We start from the raw sequence: 18,536 nt of genomic DNA on the forward strand, positions 1-18,536 counted from the left end.
AAAGCCTTCAGCTGATTCAAAATGCTGCAGCAAGAGTTCTGATGAAAATTAAAAGAGAGATCATATTTCTCCTATTTTAGCTTCCCTTCATTGGCTCCCTGTTAAATCCAGAATATAATTTAAAATTCTCCTCCTCACATATAAAGCCCTTAATGATCTAGCTCCATCATACATCAGAGATCTGATTGGTCCATATGTTCCTAACAGAGCACTTCGTTCTCAGACTGCAGGTTTACTGGTGGTTCCTAGAGTCTCTAGAAGTAGAATGGGAGGCAGATCCTTTAGTTATCAGGCTCCTCTCCTGTGGAACCAGCTCCCAGTTTTAGTCCGTGAGGCAGACACCCTGTCTACTTTTAAGGCTAGGCTTACAACTTTCCTTTTTGATAAAGCTTATAGTTAGAGTGGCTTAGGTTATCCTGAGCTATCTTCCTTATTTTTTACCTCCGCCTTCCTCCCTCCCTGTTGGATGGAGTAAGGGGGAGTCAGGTTTGGTCTAATCAGGCTGTGGTTTGTAGTATAACAATGGCCATCAGTTGGCTCTAGATGGACAAACTTTATTAGTTTATTATTTTACTTAGTGCCCCAACACGTGGCCCGTTCTGGGGTGGCCGAGCTCTGGCACTCAGTGGTGTGGTCTGGCGGCCCCGCACCATTCCGGACCCTTTGTGGGGTGCCTTGAGATAACGTTGTAAATAAGCGCTTTATAAATAAATAAACTGAAACTATCTCTGTAGTTATGCTGCTATAGGCTTAGGCTGCTGGAGGACATAATGACCACTTTCACCCTCTTTGCTACATTCTCACACTACTCTCCAATTTTGCATTATTTGCTGTTATTTCAGCTTTTAACTTTGTTCTCTCTTTTCTCTTCCTAGAAGCTACACCTGGCCTGACTCTGTGTCTACCTGTGACACCTTTCTGGAGAGGGGCATCGTCCAAGCTTCTGCTGGCAACAACTTAATGCTCACCTTCTACCGATGAGCCACATGGCCCTGTCTTTTAGTGTTTAAACCTTTCTCTCTCCTAGACATGGCGATTGACTGAGCTTAACTGTAACTAACTCTATGTGCTCTCTTTCAGACTCTAACCTTGAAAACTGGCTCAGAGTTTATTTGTTCTTTCTTTCTAGATGAAACGACTAAAGGAGATACATCCATTAACATTTACTTTTCCTTCCCATAGAAAGTACTCCTGGATCAGTGCTTCTTTGTTCTCTTTGTGTCTCTGCTCTGTTCTCTCAAACCTCCAGTCGGTCGTGGCAGATGGCCGCTCACACTGATTCTGGTTCTGGTTCTGCTGGAGGTTTCTTCCTGTTAAAAGGGAGTTTTTCCTCTCCACTGTCGCTACATGCATGCTCAGTATGAGGGATTGCTGCAAAGTCAACGCCAGTCACTGTCCACTGTCTCTACATGCTCATCCAGGAGGAGTGAATGCTGCAAGTCACTGACTGGATGCAATCTGCTGGGTTTCCTTAGACAGAAAAACTTTTTATCCAGTTTGAATAAATAACTGAATCTGACTGAACTGTTCAATGGTTAAGATTAATTGGAATGTATGAACCTGACTGTTGTGAAGTGCCTTGAGACGACATGTGTTGTGAATTGGCGCTATATAAATAAAACTGAATTGAATTAAAATTGTGTGCTTGTGGGTTTTGGCAGCCATAACTGATTCTGGATGACGGCTTCCTAGCAGACAGCCGTTCCTCCCTCTTCCTAGTACTGCGTACCGGTGCAGAATCTTTTACTGGTACGCAGTACCGGACCGTACCGGCTCACTTTCACCCCTGCTTACAGTAATCTCTTTCATCAAGCATCTGCTTTTGAAAATGGTTTCTGAAAAGTAGAGAAAGACCCCAAGAACCTTCGTACCCTGACTCACCACACATTTCATTCTTCCTGTCAGTCACACTGTATCAACATGTGATGCATCTTCTCAGGATGCTCGCAGAAGTGCTGTTGTGGATGCAGGGGGGGATTCTCACTCGTTTCAGCCTTCTGAGGAAGCGCTTCCTCTACTGAGGTTTCTTAAAACCAAACCTTGCAGATTTCTACCTCTTGCACGCCACGGCCATTAAACAAGTCCAGAATAAAAATCAATCCATTTAAATAATCAAGTCCTCATACTGCTATAAAGGAGTAGTTCAGACTAGCTATGGGCAATATGGACTTAAATTTTAAGGCAATATTGTTATCACAATAGTTTTTATTGTGATAACCATAAAACTGATGATTTGTTAGGCAACTGTATGGCTGGGACTGCATGTCACATCCACGCAAACACAAATACTACTTAAAAATACCCAACAGGCTTCTTCAAGGCACCAGCTACATAAAGAAGTGGGATTTTTATCCAAACTGCACACAGTAACTGCATTTAATCAAATTTTTTATTCAATTTATTGATATTTTGCGATAAATGAAAATTCTTATGATAATATATTTTTCACAATGACGATAAACAATACGATAAATACCCATCTCTAGTTCAGACATTTCAGAAGTACGGCTCTGTTGGGTTCCGTTCTGTTAGTCCATAACAACACTGTTCTAAAAAATGCTTACCTTGTTCTTCTGAAACGAAGACACATACGTCCACCGGGTATACGAACACTTGTAGCCAGTGTTATCTTGTCTCCTGTTGGTGCTACAGGACAGCTACAGAAAGCTAAACTTTTATGTTTTTTCAATACATTCCTGCTGCCATCATTAATACTTATTGGTTTAGCATTAAGACTAAAAAAAACATTTTCATATTTTAATTGTATAATTTCAATCTTTATGACAAAGCTCCAGCAGGACTACCGCTCAACCTGGATTCGTCTTCGTTAAGGTGCTGGAAACCAAAAATAGTCCAAAAGCAAACAGAGGATTTCTGCACAAGATTTCACCTTTTAATGTGAGCTTTTAGTCGGAGTATGCTCTAATGAAGGCCTCTCCGACCAAAAGCTCACATTAAAAGGTGAAATCTTGTACAGAATATCAATGCGGAAATCCTCTGTTTTCCAATCTTTTTTATAAAGAAAGTTATACATTTGAAAACATGTTCTTCTGGGGTATAGAAAAAGATGCAGAGTATTTTATTTGGTATTGACTCTAGTCTCTTGACAACCCCAAGCCATACTGCCCAAGTGTCTTGTGAAAAACCCGAACGATTGATCATAACGTCTAAAACGAAGCTTTAAAAAGATCTAAACTGTCTAATAAAATAAATGGTCCAGGCATAAAGCTCTAAAACTCAAAACCTCAGGACAGCTTTAGGGTCACAGTCCATCATCAGAACCTCAGTAAGGAATACCACGTTAAGTCACATGGTTGTCTGCTCACATTTAGTTAAAAAATTACAATAAACACAACAAAAGTAAAACAGAACTACAGATTAATGTTTTTTTCATCTGAAGTCTTTAGAAAGAAAAGAGCAGAAGATTGAAGGATTCAAAGAGTCGGCTAAAACTAGCAGAAAGGAACAGGAAGGGTAGCAACTATTTAAAAATGCCCCAAGTAAACACATTACAGACCCTTACAGCAAAATGTTCCTGGTTCAGTTTAAACCAAAGGTGTGCAATTAAAAGCAGTTAGAAGCTAAATAAATGTTCTGCAAGACCAAATGGAGAAATAGTAACAAGTTAGATGCAAGTGCAGAAACATGAAAAATTGTTTGTCTTTGTAAGAATTTTGCAGGTCTTTTTTTTTTTTCAGAAAAGACTACAATAAAATTAAAATGAACTAATAATGTCTTTTATAATCTCCATTTCTAACGTACCTTTAAAAACCTTTTATTTTGCTGGTTATTAAACACAAGGGTACGTTTTAACATTCTTGTGATTGTCCCTTATTTATAACAAAACCGTGCATGCACACACACGAACACATAGACACACACTATCCTTTCAGGGACCTTGCACTGACTTCCATTCATTGCTATAGCCTGACCCCGAACCTGATCCTAAACCTGACCTACTTCACACCTTAGTCCTAATCCTAACCATTAACCCACAGAATCCATTTCCCCTTATTTGGGCCCAAGCAAAATGTCCACAAAAAGGTGGTGTCCCGTCAGGGATTGATCCACACAAGGTTAGATAGACATGCGGGCACACACACACATGAACATACATGAACACACACACACACATGAACATACATGAACACACACACACACACACACACACACACACACACGCATAGGCACACAACACAGATGCCAGTTATGGTTACTGGCATTTGACTACAATTTGTTTGAAGTTCTCAGCATCAAAAGTGGTCTCTCTTCCTCTTTTTGGGTTAAAGATAAATCCAAACCAACCAAACTTCAAGCTCATCTCATTGTGAAGACGCACACACACACGCGCAGTTGCGCACGCACGCACACACACACCAGACCACACTGTTTCAGCAGAAACCTGACATGGTTATTGTGCCTCTGCAGGCAGATTTTCTTGTGTGTTTTTCTGCTCCTGTATCTCACTTCTTCATTTTGCTTCTCAGGTCGTGCATACACCAGGTGCAGCCTGCAGCTTCTGCGGGGCTCCGAGCCTGAAACTACAGAGCTGCACCATGTTGTAGAGCAGCTTAGTAGCACAAGCCACATCAGATAAGGACAGTCAGGTTTTTACCGTCAGTGGAGGAAGATCCTGACAAGGCAAGATGTAAAGTTGCATTCTTTTAAATCTGAGTCAGTTCCCAAAACACAGAAAAAAATTAAGCTGTGATCCAATGGAGTGATATTTCATTCAGCCACAGGACTGCGAAAATGCTCTTTATCTTTACCTTGAAAGCAGCCACTCTCCTTTATTTAAGAGGTCTTAATCGATCATTCTTCAGGTTTTCTGAAGGTCTTCATTTTTAGACCGTTTGTGCAGAGCATATTGTTTCATGTGTGCTTTAGGATTTGGAGAAATTGAAGGGTTTACTTTCTGCAGGACTTTTCTTCTGTTGCCAATCCTGCTGTGTAGCAGCATTAGTTTCTTTACAATGACTCCTACTGTTCAGGAAGTAGCCTGCAGTGAGAGTAGTCAAGAGATGTTAGTCTCCTAATTATGTTGATGCTACAATTCGCTTTTATAACAGGATACAAACGTAACAGAGTCCAATCTAATAATACAAGAAACAGTCACTGCTTTTATAAGCCTCATTCAATTCAGTTTGCCAATTACAATAAATGTCATTTCAAAGACCTTTATTAAATAAACAGGTCCAAGTCACACCCAGTTATTTAGAATCCAAAATGGACCAAATTCAACTCAAACCAATACAATCACACATTCAGATTCTGATCTAGTTCTAATTGTGGGTTGTTGACTGCAGTCCAATCAAAGCCAGATGATGTAGTGCCCATTGTTAAGAAGTTGTCTGAATAGTTGATCAGTCTGGATCGTGTTGTTCTCAGCGTCAGCACTTTTTTCCACACACTTTCCAAGTCTCTACAGGTCTGAAGGACTCTGCATTATTATATGACTTGTTACAATAAAATCAAAACAATTACTTGTGAAACAAGAATAAATAGTGCTTTTATGCCTTCTTTTAATGCTGGAAACCAGGAAGGACAAGCAAACTAGAACACCTCAAAGGCTAAATCAGATAGTTGCTGCCAAAGACCCCAGGGAACCTTCTTTTGTTTTTGTTTTTTAATCCTAATCGATTCAAAGATTCAGCAAATAAAACTATCCATGTCTGCAGTCGATTGACATGCTCTGTCTCGGCGCCCTTCAACACATTATGTCTTATATGTCTTAACAGTGAGAACTGACGAGCATAAAATTACACACCACGCAGCAATGGTCCCTGTGGGTTTTAACCTTCTGACATTTACCGGTCGGTTGGGGGTTGGCACACGGTGAAGCTTGTGCTTTAGATGCTCATGCAGTAGTAGTAAAGAGCCTGCGTTCAGCTTGATTGCAGACAAAAGCGCTGTTAGAAATTGGAGATAATACTGTCCCCATGGATTCATGTAGTAAGTTACAACTATACAGATATTTTTGTGGTTTGATACGACAGGTTAGCAAAAATAAAAACTCACAAAAAAACACTGCACCAGTTAAAACCAAAGAACAATGTTCACCTATTACATAAAAGATGGTGCAGCAGATGTAGACGGACAGATCCTGGAGGAAAGAGTTGAATTATAATTAAACAGACATGGTGGTGATCCTGCGACTCATGAAGATGAAGAAAATCTAACACCTGGTTTCTTCTGTGTGCCGACAGAAACATTTTAACCAAAAACCTGTACAGGTGGCATGTTGATTCTGTAGCAAGGATCTATTCAGTACAAATGTTTTCAGCAGTAATAAAATCATATTTTATTTGATTATTTATCTGAACCAGTACCAGGCTACAGCAGGATAGGTTGGTACCGGTTTAGACTAGTTTCTGCTCTAATTCTCAGTTTTAGTCTGAGTTCACCACTTATTAATGTTTAATCGTTTTATTATTAGCCACATTAGCTGCTAATTCCTTTACCACTGAATAAAGGAGTAATGTGGAGTGGTGGTGGAACAGTCGCTATTTAATGGCCAATCGGACGTCTGCTTACGCACATTTTCCTGTTAGTAGCTCCCTGCAGTTGAACAGAGAGTTGCGGACTTCGCGCCAACTCCACGATGGGAGAGTATCTTGATTAGGGAACTCTGACCAACTTAACACCATAACCTTAACTTATGCCATCCAGCTAGTTCACTGTTAAGGACACAGGTGCATTACTGACCTTTTTTAATTGTTGCTGTGTGAGCAGAGCCAGCATCAGGGCTCTGTATTCTTCTGTCTTTCCTGTTCATCTGCCTGATGGACAAAATACCTCCAAACAACACTGTTGCAATTGCCTTGTTGGCCAAAGAGGATCGCAAAGGCTTTTTCCTAGCCGTACACGCCATGTTTGCAAGTTTAAAATTTTAAGCAACAGCTTACTGTTTTGTTTCTCAGGTAATGACTGTTCAGGTGAACGTCTGCAAGGAGAAAACCAGCTGAGTGTCTGTGTGTCTGCAGCTCTGCTGTGTGAAGCTGCATACCAGCTTGGAGAGATGAAAATGGCCCAGTCTCTAGTTAATAATAAAAAATGATACCTTAAAATGTCTTTCTAAGTACATCTTAATGCATTATAATAAAACCAGCTCTTGTGTGCTTATAAAGAAGTCAAGCATACAAGTGGAGAAAAATAAATGGTGTCAGAACTCTCCAGCAGTTAAATGGTATCTGAAAGTCATGTATTCTATGTATATGTATTCTAGCAAAGACCAGAAACCTGAGAGACTCATCATCCTCCTGTTGATCATTGATGGTATGTCAAACATTTATTGATAGCTCTTGAGAATTGACTTTTAGTTAAAATCCCAAAGATAAGATTTGTCCTGTAGAGTACCTTGACATGACATTGGTTGTGAATTGGTGATACATAAATAAACAGAATAATAGAAATTGTGTCTAAGAGACAGATGGCTGCTGGTAAACATAATCCATGAAAATAGGGTCTAGTTGTCTGTTATGAGTTGACACAACACTGGTTCAGAAAATTAATGAAAACCATCCAACGGAAATCCAAAGAAAAACTCTGAAAGACCTTAAGATAGTCTGGAAATCCACTGATTAAAACCACTTTATCAGATGTTTGAGAAGGTCTGGTTTCTTGAACATCTGAAGAAATGACGTATGACTTCAGAAGCTTGGACAGTTGTGTACATCACAGGTAAAGGTAACCTCAATAAAACCAGGTTCCTGTTATGTTTCAATGTGGAACTGATGACAAAAAAAGAAAGCCCAGATGAGTTTATGAAGATTAAGATCAGGTCTTAAAACATAAATATAAAAGGATAATCTGTTGGCTCTTAGAATGTGTTCAGAAATGAGGGCACTGACAGGAAGTGACCAAGCAAACCTATACATGATAAGAGTGAATGCTACTGGACTAAACTTAGTGTGCTGAGGTGAGGTACTTTATCATAAACACACTGTGGTTTGTGTGCACCGTCTGACTCAAGTATGACACAACAACAAAGGTGGGAAAAGAATCACCACTTGGCTGAATGGCATCATCAAATCTATTTTCAATTATTGCATTTGTAGCAAATATATCAGAATTTAAACAGTGTTTGATAACACACACTCAGCTGTTTGTTTGACATGAAATTACACATTATGGCTTAATGTTTTAAAAAGGCATGAACTTGTTTGGAGCTACACAGAATCATACAGTGTGTTTGATGGCATTTATGGTGTGCCTGAATACTCATAATAAAGTTTGTGATAAGTTTGCTAAAATAATAATAATGCTTTTGATTTGTTAAAATGTCCTTTCAGTGTCAACACATTGGCTCTCCTGGAGTGTATATTACCATGCAGGTCCAGCATATCAAGGTTTTCTTTGACAGATCTGGTTTACCTAATCTCAACTTGAAACGTTAGCAAAGGATTACTGACCACTGATATATGAGTGTTCGTGTGGATTACAATAAGGCAGAAAGAAGACTGGCCATTGAAAAAAAATGTTGGTGAATGCAGAGTGCAATATGCTTAACAATATTTTAGCCAACTTAATAAATTCTTAATATATCTATTATTGCCTCATTGGTCATTTTAATGTAAAAAAAGGCTGAGAAAATAAAAATGTCTGCAACAATCCCCACCCACATAATAGAGTGTAATGCACTCTGGACTCTAAAAGATAACAAGGGTATATTTTAGGAGGAAGGTATTTTAACTTCCGTTAGTTTCTAATCTTCCTCTCCCAACAGGAACTACCTTTAACTTTATGATTCTCTGTTTTATTCTGCTGATATATTTCTCATGGGTTGTCTGCCAGCAAGATATGACAATGTAACTCAGAGATGAAAAGAGAAAATACAATTGGCTAATTGGTTGGGAGGCAGTGCTTCCATGGTCTTGATCTCTGATCTGAACAAGTTGGGTTTTTCAGCATCAGTTAGTATGGAGATGAACAGGCTTGAAGTGAGCCATCTTAGTGAATCCAAAAACCCCATGTTGAACCTGAAATTACCTCACTAAACCCCTAACCCTGCTTCATAATCACCTGACTGCTGACTACTGGAGGAAAGGTAGTGACTGTTCGTAAATACGCCGCATTTCAACACCAGAGCTATCTCTTTAAAGAGTTCAGTAACAAGGACACACAGATAAATATAAAACCTGCTGCTACCAAAGCTGATATATTTGTTGAAGGTTTCAGTTAAATATTTATATTGGTTTAAAAATAGTTTGACATGTTTCCACTGGGCCGTCACTACACCAAACACAGTAGTCAATATTATGATCATATCTCCTCAAACAAACATAAATCTCAAAGTATAAGTATATAAAATTTGGATACAGATTTAGGCAGGAAAAACTATAGTGTTATCCCAGTGCAGTCATATGATGTGTTGCATTGTGGGATCAGTGTGCAGAAACTGCACATGAACTGGGAGATGCAGTACAAGTTTAACGAGTTACTATTTCCATTCCAGTGCAAGAGACAAACACATGTAAAATAATCTTAACATAGTGAGAGCTTTTCTTAGCCCAGAGGAATGTTGACTGGGTGCATACCATAAACTCCAGTTCCTACAGTCTGTGAGCATAAATCCAATTTTTAATCAGGTCCAGGCATCTTTCACCACCTGTTAATTCCTGACTTTCCTCAGTGGTGTGCTTTATAACTAAAACAAGTTTTAATAACTTTTTTATCTTATGTATGATTTATCTATTTGCAGGTCCATTTTAATTTAATTCAGAAAAACGTTCTTAATCCCGAGGTGAAATTAAATGTTTTAACTCAAACTATCTATTTAAACTACTAATACTACTATTTGGAATTGCTACTTGCATTATTAATAATATTAGTAAATACTGCTAATACAAAAACAATTGCTAGCCTGCAACCTTAATAACTCGATGAAATCGGTTGAGTATCCACAAGCGGCTGTCACACTGATCTTTATTTTGCCATCCATGGCGGTGATTTGAACAATGGGGATTAGTTGAATCTAAAAGTGAGGAAATAACTAAGACTTTATGGACCATCACATCCTGTCATGTCGTTAAACCATGTACGTCTTGTTCTGAATAGTGTGTGTACACAGAGAACAATGGTGTGGAATCCACAGCGATTAAGCCATGACGTTTTTGGCTCATTGCTGAGCTATATGAGACAGTTGCATTGATTCTGCAACACTTGCAGTGCACATGACGTGTGAGCACTGGGACACTAATGGTGCAGTTTGACATGTTCAAAAACTCAGTGGCAGCCTGGGTTAGATGGTAATCACTGTTAAATAAGAGGAAAGCAGTGGGGGGGTGTTACATTTCTTTGACAAATCACCTTCCATCCCCATTGAAATAAAAGGCACATGTGTAACAGTGTGATGGGGTAAAGATGGATAACCTCTTACCCAACTGGCATGATAAACTGAATCTGACTGCATTGTTCTATAAGTAGAATCGAATTGAAAATACAGTCACATTCAATCACATTCACATTTTTGAACGTCTTTTTGCAGCACTACTGGCCTTTATTTTTCGCATTTTTACATAGTAAGCTGACAGGAAAGGGGTGGGGAAAAGGGGAAGACATGCAGCACAGGTTGCTGGGGCCAGTTAAACCCGCAACGGCTGCGTCGAGGACCGAAGCCTCTGAATATGGGTCACGTGTTTTAACCCCTTGGCCACCACCGTGCCCTAACCCACATTTTTGGACTAAAAATGTTTTTTAGTGGTCTGATGTAATTATTTTAATGTTAAATGTCGCTGCAAGTGGAAAATCTTTATTTTAACAGAAATAAAGGCTTGAAAACAGTTTGTGTAAAATACGTTTCACTTGGTAATTTAAGATTCTGAAGTAAATGAACTTTTCAATAACATTCCAATTTGAATGGGTGTGTATCTAATTGATTGAATTATTCTGTATGATTGGACTGATCTGACTATACATGTTTGTTTGTAAACCAGATCCTTCTGACTGGTAATGATGACATTTACCGAGATAGATGCTATATAAAAAAACTGAATTTGAATATTTTTATTTTATTTTGTAAAAGAGACATCACTGATACTTCTCTTACGTCTTAACCAGCGTCAGCTAACTGGGACTGTGCAGCAACAGGTGGGGAAGGACCAGAGCTGCATTGCTCCGTGCAGCAGGAAAAACATTCCTCCAGCACTTTAAACTGTAAAATGTAATGATATTTGTGTGATTTTGCATTTGTATTTACTTATTTTAATACATGGGACAAAAAAGGAATACAAAAAAAGTTATTTAGTATTAGAAAGTTTCTGATTAGTTTCATATATCATGAACTATGACCTATTTATTTAAAGCATTTAGCCGAATTGTAATCTACCAAATAAGATAAAGCAGATAATTTGGTATTGTTATCTAAGATGAATTTGTAGTTTTTTGGTAAGATAAAAACACACTGAAATGAAATTAACTGAAATATTTTTATGTCTTATGAAATAAAAATAATAAAGCTGTCTGTTGCATGATAATGCAAAAGTGTTGCATCTCAGCTACATTGTGTGAAACAACATACTTGATTGAAACAAGTTGCAGCTTCTGTGTGCAGTCTCACATAGGTTCGTGGATGATTTTTGTTTCGTGAAGGTCGGCCAAAAAGACAAACCCTTACTCTACAGAACTGAAGAATAAGGTCACCTTAACTGCTTGGAGAGGAAGTCTGTTCACTCTGCAGAGAACTAACTTTGCATCTGCTTTGTGTAAATTTGTTTCTTTGCAGAACATGGAACAAAACAGCCTGGCATTTATTAGGATGCAGGATGTGAGTGGAAATGTTTTTGGAAAATAAATCCCAGAACAAACACATTTATGGGAGTGTTACCTAACAGGTGAGACAAAAAACCTGGAGGACACATGACTCAGTAGCTGAAGAGAAGATATACATAAATCTTAAAGGTATTTATAATTAAACATATAAAACACTTGATATTCTGATCTGGACTGACTTGGACAAAGCCAGACTAAATATAAAAGACAGCTTGAACATTTTCTCCACTCAACCAGGACAAAAGTCAGTCTTCACATATGGAGATTGCATTAAAAGGCTCTAAAGAAGACCTTGACCTTTCTTCTGGATCACTTGAGATCACTGAAACTGACCCAGCACATGTAGGACTGAGGCAAGGCAACGGCATTACACGGTACATGAAGACCTTTTCACACAAAGGCAACGTGACAATAACGAATACCCACCATTAACTAGTGCACTTTCCAAGCAGAAATGATCTCCACAGCCTGAGTGTGCATTCAAGGAACAAATTGGTTTTAATTAAGAAAGGCTTCTATCTTCATTAATCTTAAACACCCAAATTATCTTTTCAGTTTTTCCTTTATAAAAGCATCTATTATGAAGGAAAAACAGTGAAAGGCATACCTTTGGGCAGCACAATGTTGCTGCTGCTGTGTTGACTGTGTGACAGGCAGTGCATCCTCTTGTCCTTCACAGAACTACAGTTAGATGCCCTGTTATAGCCAATCTGCAGACCTGATGGGTCATTACAGTCTGGACCTCTCCTGTTTTGTGGCTGAGCCAAACCACACAGGGATGGACGAACACAGGACAGACTGAATGAGGGCCGCTTAGAAGATGACCAGCAACCAGAGTTTCAAATATGGGTCGGCTGAGGTGTAGTCATCTGTGTACAGAGAGGAGTGGGGAGAGAACACACCCCTGGGGGTGCTGGGGGTTCTTGTGCAGGAGAAGATGCTCCACAGCATCACCTTCTGCTGCCGGTCAGTCAGGAATCTGGTGATCCACTGGCAGGTGGAGGCCTGGACGGTGAGCTGCGCGAGCTTCGGGTGGAGGATGTCTGACTGAATCATCCATCAACCTGATATTAATTGCTTTATACCAACATTTTCCAGACACTTGGCTTTCTTACCATTATGCAATGTCCCGACCACTCTCCACGAGCTTTAGCATCTCAGCTTCTAGCAACATGGTATGGACATTAATGCCAGATAAAGTTGTTCCAACTGGCCAAAAATATTACTGATCTAAAGAACAAGAATGCCTTACACTGGAAATGCAGAACACTGTGATGTTCTTCCTGACTGCAGTGCTGTACACACTGAAGTATTATCAGAACTGAATTCAGAAAAGAATGGTTTAGAATTACTTATCTGCTTTAAAAATAATGCAAACGCGGATTATGATTTATTTTTGCTTTTAAATCTGGATTTATAGGTTTTCTAGCACCAAAATATAGCAGTGATTTTTTTTTTATCATCAAAAACAGATTTTAAAATGTTTTATAGATTATGGCAGCAATGTCAACAACTGACTACAAGCCCTTAACTAACTGGGACCAAGTCTGCATTAGTAACTTGTTTAGTCTGCAAGTTTTAGGACACTGATCTCCTTCAGGACTTCATTAACATTTACATTTGTTTGGATTATGTGATGCGATTTGGAAGCAGAAGGCTGACAAGAGGCCCTAAAAACAGTGTATACACAAATAACATGAGGATCCAGCATCACCCTTGGTGAAGGGTTTTCTTCACACTGAAGTGAAACCTTGCAGAAGTAAGTCTTACAAACATGGATCACCTCCCTGACTAGAGAGGAACTGGTCATTTCTGCCTTTTCTGTTTGCCTCAGTCTTCAGGAGAAAAAATAAACGACAATGCAAAGTTGTCTCTCCAGACTAAATACAGTCATATTCAATAAATCAGAATGTGTGTTCAGATGAGGCTCTTTTGTCTAATTGAAAGTACCTTTAAAAATAACAGGAATTAAACATACTTTCATTAAGCTCACATTTCTGTATTAAAAATGCACTTTTTTTGTCTGATGTAATATTCTAATCTTAAATGCCATGTTTTCATTGGCTGTAAGCTGAAAATGATCATAATTAACAGAAATAAAGGCTTGAAAACATCCATCTGTGTGGAATTAATCTGTATAATTTGTTTCACTTCATTTACCGAAGTACTTTTCAGTAAACGTTACATTAATATTTTTATTTATTGAATGTGTCTGTATGTAAACCCTAAAGCCAGTTCCCTCAGTAGTCTTGAAGCTTTTACACTGAACCATTAAAGCCAGAACGTTACCTGCATGTGGAGAAGAAAACAGACTCAGATTGTTTAACATTATTCCAATAAATGGTTTATTTGTGCTTTTCTTATGGATGTGTTTCTATGGATTTTCACTTTTCCAGTGTGCTCCTCCAGGAGACAATTTCACCAAATAAATTTGAAGTCTGGTATAAAATCTACATTTTATCTTAACTATGCTGTGCTACAATTTTAATTGTCATCAAAAATGTTCTTTAACCTCGATGTCTTATTACCAGAAATCAGAGCAGAGGCCTAAAAGCCTTAATGTGTTTAAATGGAAGAAGATTTTTTAAGTTAAATCTAATTACTGATTTTAAAAGTTTCCCTTAAAGTTAAACGAAATGCCAAAATGCTCATTTTCATCTCCAGGTTATTATTATGTAAATAAATTCTATTTCAGCATTAAAAATGTAATATTTAAAAAAGAAATAAAACCACATATAAGGAACAAAATGTGACATACAGTATGTCAGTAATGTGGTCCCCAGGAACTACGCCTGGTCAGGCTTCCAGTATTACAATGTTTATACAAATGTTTTACAAAGTTACATACTTAGAACCAATGAGATTTTATTTTACACAATTCTGGAGTAGCGCCACAGTGAGTTTTCTGTCCAGGGAGGTCCGTTTGAAATAAAATCAATTGGATCAGGCTACATGTTTCAGTTTCGAAGTTTTGAGCAACTGCAGTGAAACTGAGGAACTTTTACCAAAGGTTATCATACCAAGACGATCTCACACACACCCCTACCAGTAAAGTTGTAATCAGGATCTGCAAAGACAACCTTAGTTGACATTTGCAACATAATCAAACTAACTATGAACTTAGGTTGCTGATGGTCGCTAAAATAAGATCAAATATTTCTCAGCAAAGTGTCGACATGCATTTAATTTAACATGATAGTTCAACGCTTCAGCTCTATGGTTGTCCTCAAGGTCAGTGTTCAGTTTATTGAACTAAAACCTTCCCTTTGTGCTTGAGTCCTATTTAAAGTGGTTCTTCTTGTGCTTTTAAACCACAAAGCAGAAGAGAATAAAATCATGAACATACAGAAAACTGACGGTTACAAACAGGGAAACAGTCTTCATAGGCGATTATGATGCTGATGTGGGCTCTGACTGATGCAGCTTGCTGTTGTTGCTGTCTTGGAGGAAAGTAGCCGAGAATCCTTTAAAACAGGCGTGTTCATTTCTGTCACTAAAAGGCCGGAGTCCTGCATGTTTTGGATGTGTGCTTGCTCCAACACGGCTTATTGGAACGGCTGAATTTGCTCCTTAGTATGTCATCGAGGTGTACTGAACCAGAACATCTAAAATAGTTTTCACTTACACAACAAGCCAGATGAATAGAGAAGACAGAAACAATCCAAACAAGGCAGTCGTGAGTTCCTTGTTTAAATTTCAAACATCCAGTCGTTTACTGATTAAATACACCCTGGCATCAGTGAAACTGTTCGATACGATCCTATGAGGTTTTTTATTTAAATCCGTATTTTAACGGTAGAAATCGTCGCCATTTTGGTCTGATTCCTGTCACCAGGATTGTCAACTAAAATAAAAGGACATTAAACGTTTCCAGTGGTAGAATAACATTTTTTAAATATTCACATAAAACACACAGAATTTTAGCTATTTCTTTGCAAAATTTAAACGGTATTTTGAAATATTCATACTTTTAGACCTTTATGCAGCAGAAATCAGGGCCACACTAAAATAAAATGTGTAAAATGATGAAAAATGTTTTATCTCATGCAAATTAATGAAGACTAAAAGGTCATTACGAAAACTCAATAAATATATATTTGCAGTTCGGTTTTTACAAATGAACTTCACTTGTCAGGCTGTCTGCCATATGATTTTTGCAGTCAACAAACTAAAAACTATTTAAACGACTTTGCATTCTGAGACTACATAAGGAAATTATAAAACCTTTTTAAATGTAACTACTAGCTGCAAACCAAAATCCTTATTTTAAACATCCTTCCAGTACCTTCATAGTTAAATATATAATGATAAATAGAGAACATGAGCATGTTTAAGCCTTTTCGTAAGACAGCTCTGCGTTAAGTTCGCAAATATGACTGCCTCTTCAAGCTGCTTCAACCCAGACTCGCTCTAAAGCGCGCCTAAATAATAAAGCCAGGACTACAGAATCGGCGGCTGACAGTAGTGATTTTGGTTATATTCACACTGCTTCCACTTCACATCTAATCTCCAACTTGGCTGTATAAATACCGCTGAATTAGAGGGTTTACAGCAGAGAATTAACTTCTACCCCATCCATAGCATAGAGCCTTCCATTCATCACACAAACAAGGCAAGAAGACATCCCAAGTCTGGCTGGAAAATATTTGGAGCAAGGAGTTTCTTGATTGTTCTTCCATCCAAAGACTAGTTTTGGTTCAACGTCAACAATTTAAGGTCCAGACAGAAGATGCGAAAACTAAAACATTCTGTCGTTAACGCTGCTGAAGACCAAGCACAGCCTGAACAGTAGCAGCAGGCCCTGAGACACTGCAAGAACCACTGAGGAACCACCTGCAGGTCCCAACTCTTCTAAACCCAACATGATCAAATATCAGCAGATGTTCCAAGACAAATTCAGTATGTAATCCATCCCCCCACTGGTGACCAACACCTCCACAGATATCCCAGATTTATGCAACAACTAAACATCTGCAGGAGAGAAGCCCACATCATTTTTATTTGGTAGCTTTTATTAAAAGTCTATTTTAGATACAAAACTTTCAAAAGAAACAACAAGCAAATGTCCAATTACTCAATAATGGGAACCAGAAATTAGCTTAGCATTAAGACATATTTCTGGTAAATAAAGCTCTAGTCTGACAACATCATAAAAACTTTATCAAGACTACTAGCCTCAGTATTACAGAAGATTGAATGTATTTAAGGGTGTCCAAAAATATAAGCCCCAGACCTAATGTTTGCTGTTTCACCAATTCTGTTACAACCTAAACATGAGGAAGTAAATGAATTAATTTCATAAAACTGAATTAAAATCTCATTTGAGAAGCTTTAATAAAAGCGTAAAACGTTATTTTACACAACTGAATGTCTGATCTTTAAAAGAAGATGTAATCCAGTCCGATTAAAACACACAATTAAGACCAACTGTTTTAACTGGATTCTTTTATATAAATACTTTCACTTCACATCAAACCACTTCCTCTGGCAGGGCAAGCTGCACTGAACTTGTAATTGTGACGAACCAGTTAAACTACAAACCATCATCATAATTCAACTCATAGAGGAACTCAAGCTTAAAAATGCAGGACTCAAACCGTACACTTCACGCTCAACAGGACACTGAGCAACTGAGAAAATATGCAGAAGACACGCTTCAGCTGAGATATAAGCACCTAACCTAACTCCTGCTGCACTGTAAAACCTGACTCTTTCAAACTTTCACAAAGTTTCTGAGACATGGAGTATTTTTTTGACCGCGCTAGTTTTGCAGCTGTAACAAGCAGCATCTGAGGACTCTGACCTTGTAGACTTCTCCGTAGGTTCCTCCTCCGACTCTCAACAAGATCTCAAAATCATCCTGAGGGTTCTTGGTGGAGATATCCAGAGCTGCCCTCTGATGGAAATCCATTTTAAAGTTCTGTGACATTAATAAACTCCCTTAAGGTGTCAATACAGCCCCTCATACACTCACTGTCATTCACATCTGAGCCTGAGAGGCACTCAGAGGAGGGAGCTGCTGTGTCTGGCTTGTTCTTGGCTCAACCGCTGCCACACACACCTTCCTGTTTGTTTCTCAGCCTGCAGATCCTCCCTACCTCTGTCACTCCTTCCCTCCGCCTATCTCACACCTTCCTCTATTCTCTTAAGCATTTTTGCTGCTAATTTGCATAATCCAATTTTGCTTCCTGTTCAGTGGGTGTTTGTGTGTGAGATATATAATGGCTGAAATGGCTTTGAAAAGCTCTTTGTGCACTTGTGCTTACAATTTGCAGTTACATTAAAGAAAGTTTAGTGTACGCACATATGAGCACACACTTTAGGCACGTCTGAGTGCTTGCACATGTGTGGCTTGTAGCTGATTACCTGCAGTTTGGGGTTTTTTTAGTGCAAGTTTCAGTCTGAGCTTCACACCCACTGATCTATGTGTGTGTGTGTGAGTTGCAGCTCTGCAAAGAGTCACTCATGCTTGGAGCTCCCTTTTCTGCTTCCTGTTCATATCCTGTTCAAACAAGGGGCACCCGTTACATCCTGTTAACAAGTAATAATAACTTTAACATCATCTTGTTTAACTGTTTTATTATGTACATATTTTTATTGTTAAGATTAAAAAATGGCATTAATAACGTTGTGACACGTGTTTGCAGTTATCTGTATCACCTTAAAGCTCTGCAACATTTTTATACGTTTTGCATTTGTCCCTAAAACAGACTGAGGGTTCTCATCTGATGATTGGATTTTTTTAATGAGAAATGCTGCAGTTCATG

At 38.5% G+C, this 18,536-nt stretch overlaps 1 protein-coding gene across 3 annotated transcripts in view; it reads right to left on the reverse strand.

Annotated features, from left to right (window-relative positions):
• Nucleotides 1-17,833, reverse strand: part of LOC124884671 (mitogen-activated protein kinase kinase kinase kinase 5) — a 70,033-nt gene extending 52,200 nt beyond the window's left edge. For 2 of the 3 annotated variants that reach the window (XM_047392724.1, XM_047392722.1), the window contains exon 1: nucleotides 17,573-17,832. In XM_047392724.1, coding sequence (XP_047248680.1) covers nucleotides 17,573-17,698 — 126 coding nt within the window. In that variant the 5' untranslated portion in view covers nucleotides 17,699-17,832. Of the gene's footprint in view, nucleotides 1-17,572 lie in introns of all 3 variants that reach the window. The other variant, XM_047392723.1, reaches the window with a different exon arrangement.
• Nucleotides 17,834-18,536: the final 703 nt, after the last annotated feature.

This window comes from Girardinichthys multiradiatus, chromosome 18 (assembly GCF_021462225.1).
Source record: "Girardinichthys multiradiatus isolate DD_20200921_A chromosome 18, DD_fGirMul_XY1, whole genome shotgun sequence".
In the NCBI taxonomy this organism is placed as follows: domain Eukaryota; kingdom Metazoa; phylum Chordata; class Actinopteri; order Cyprinodontiformes; family Goodeidae; genus Girardinichthys; species Girardinichthys multiradiatus.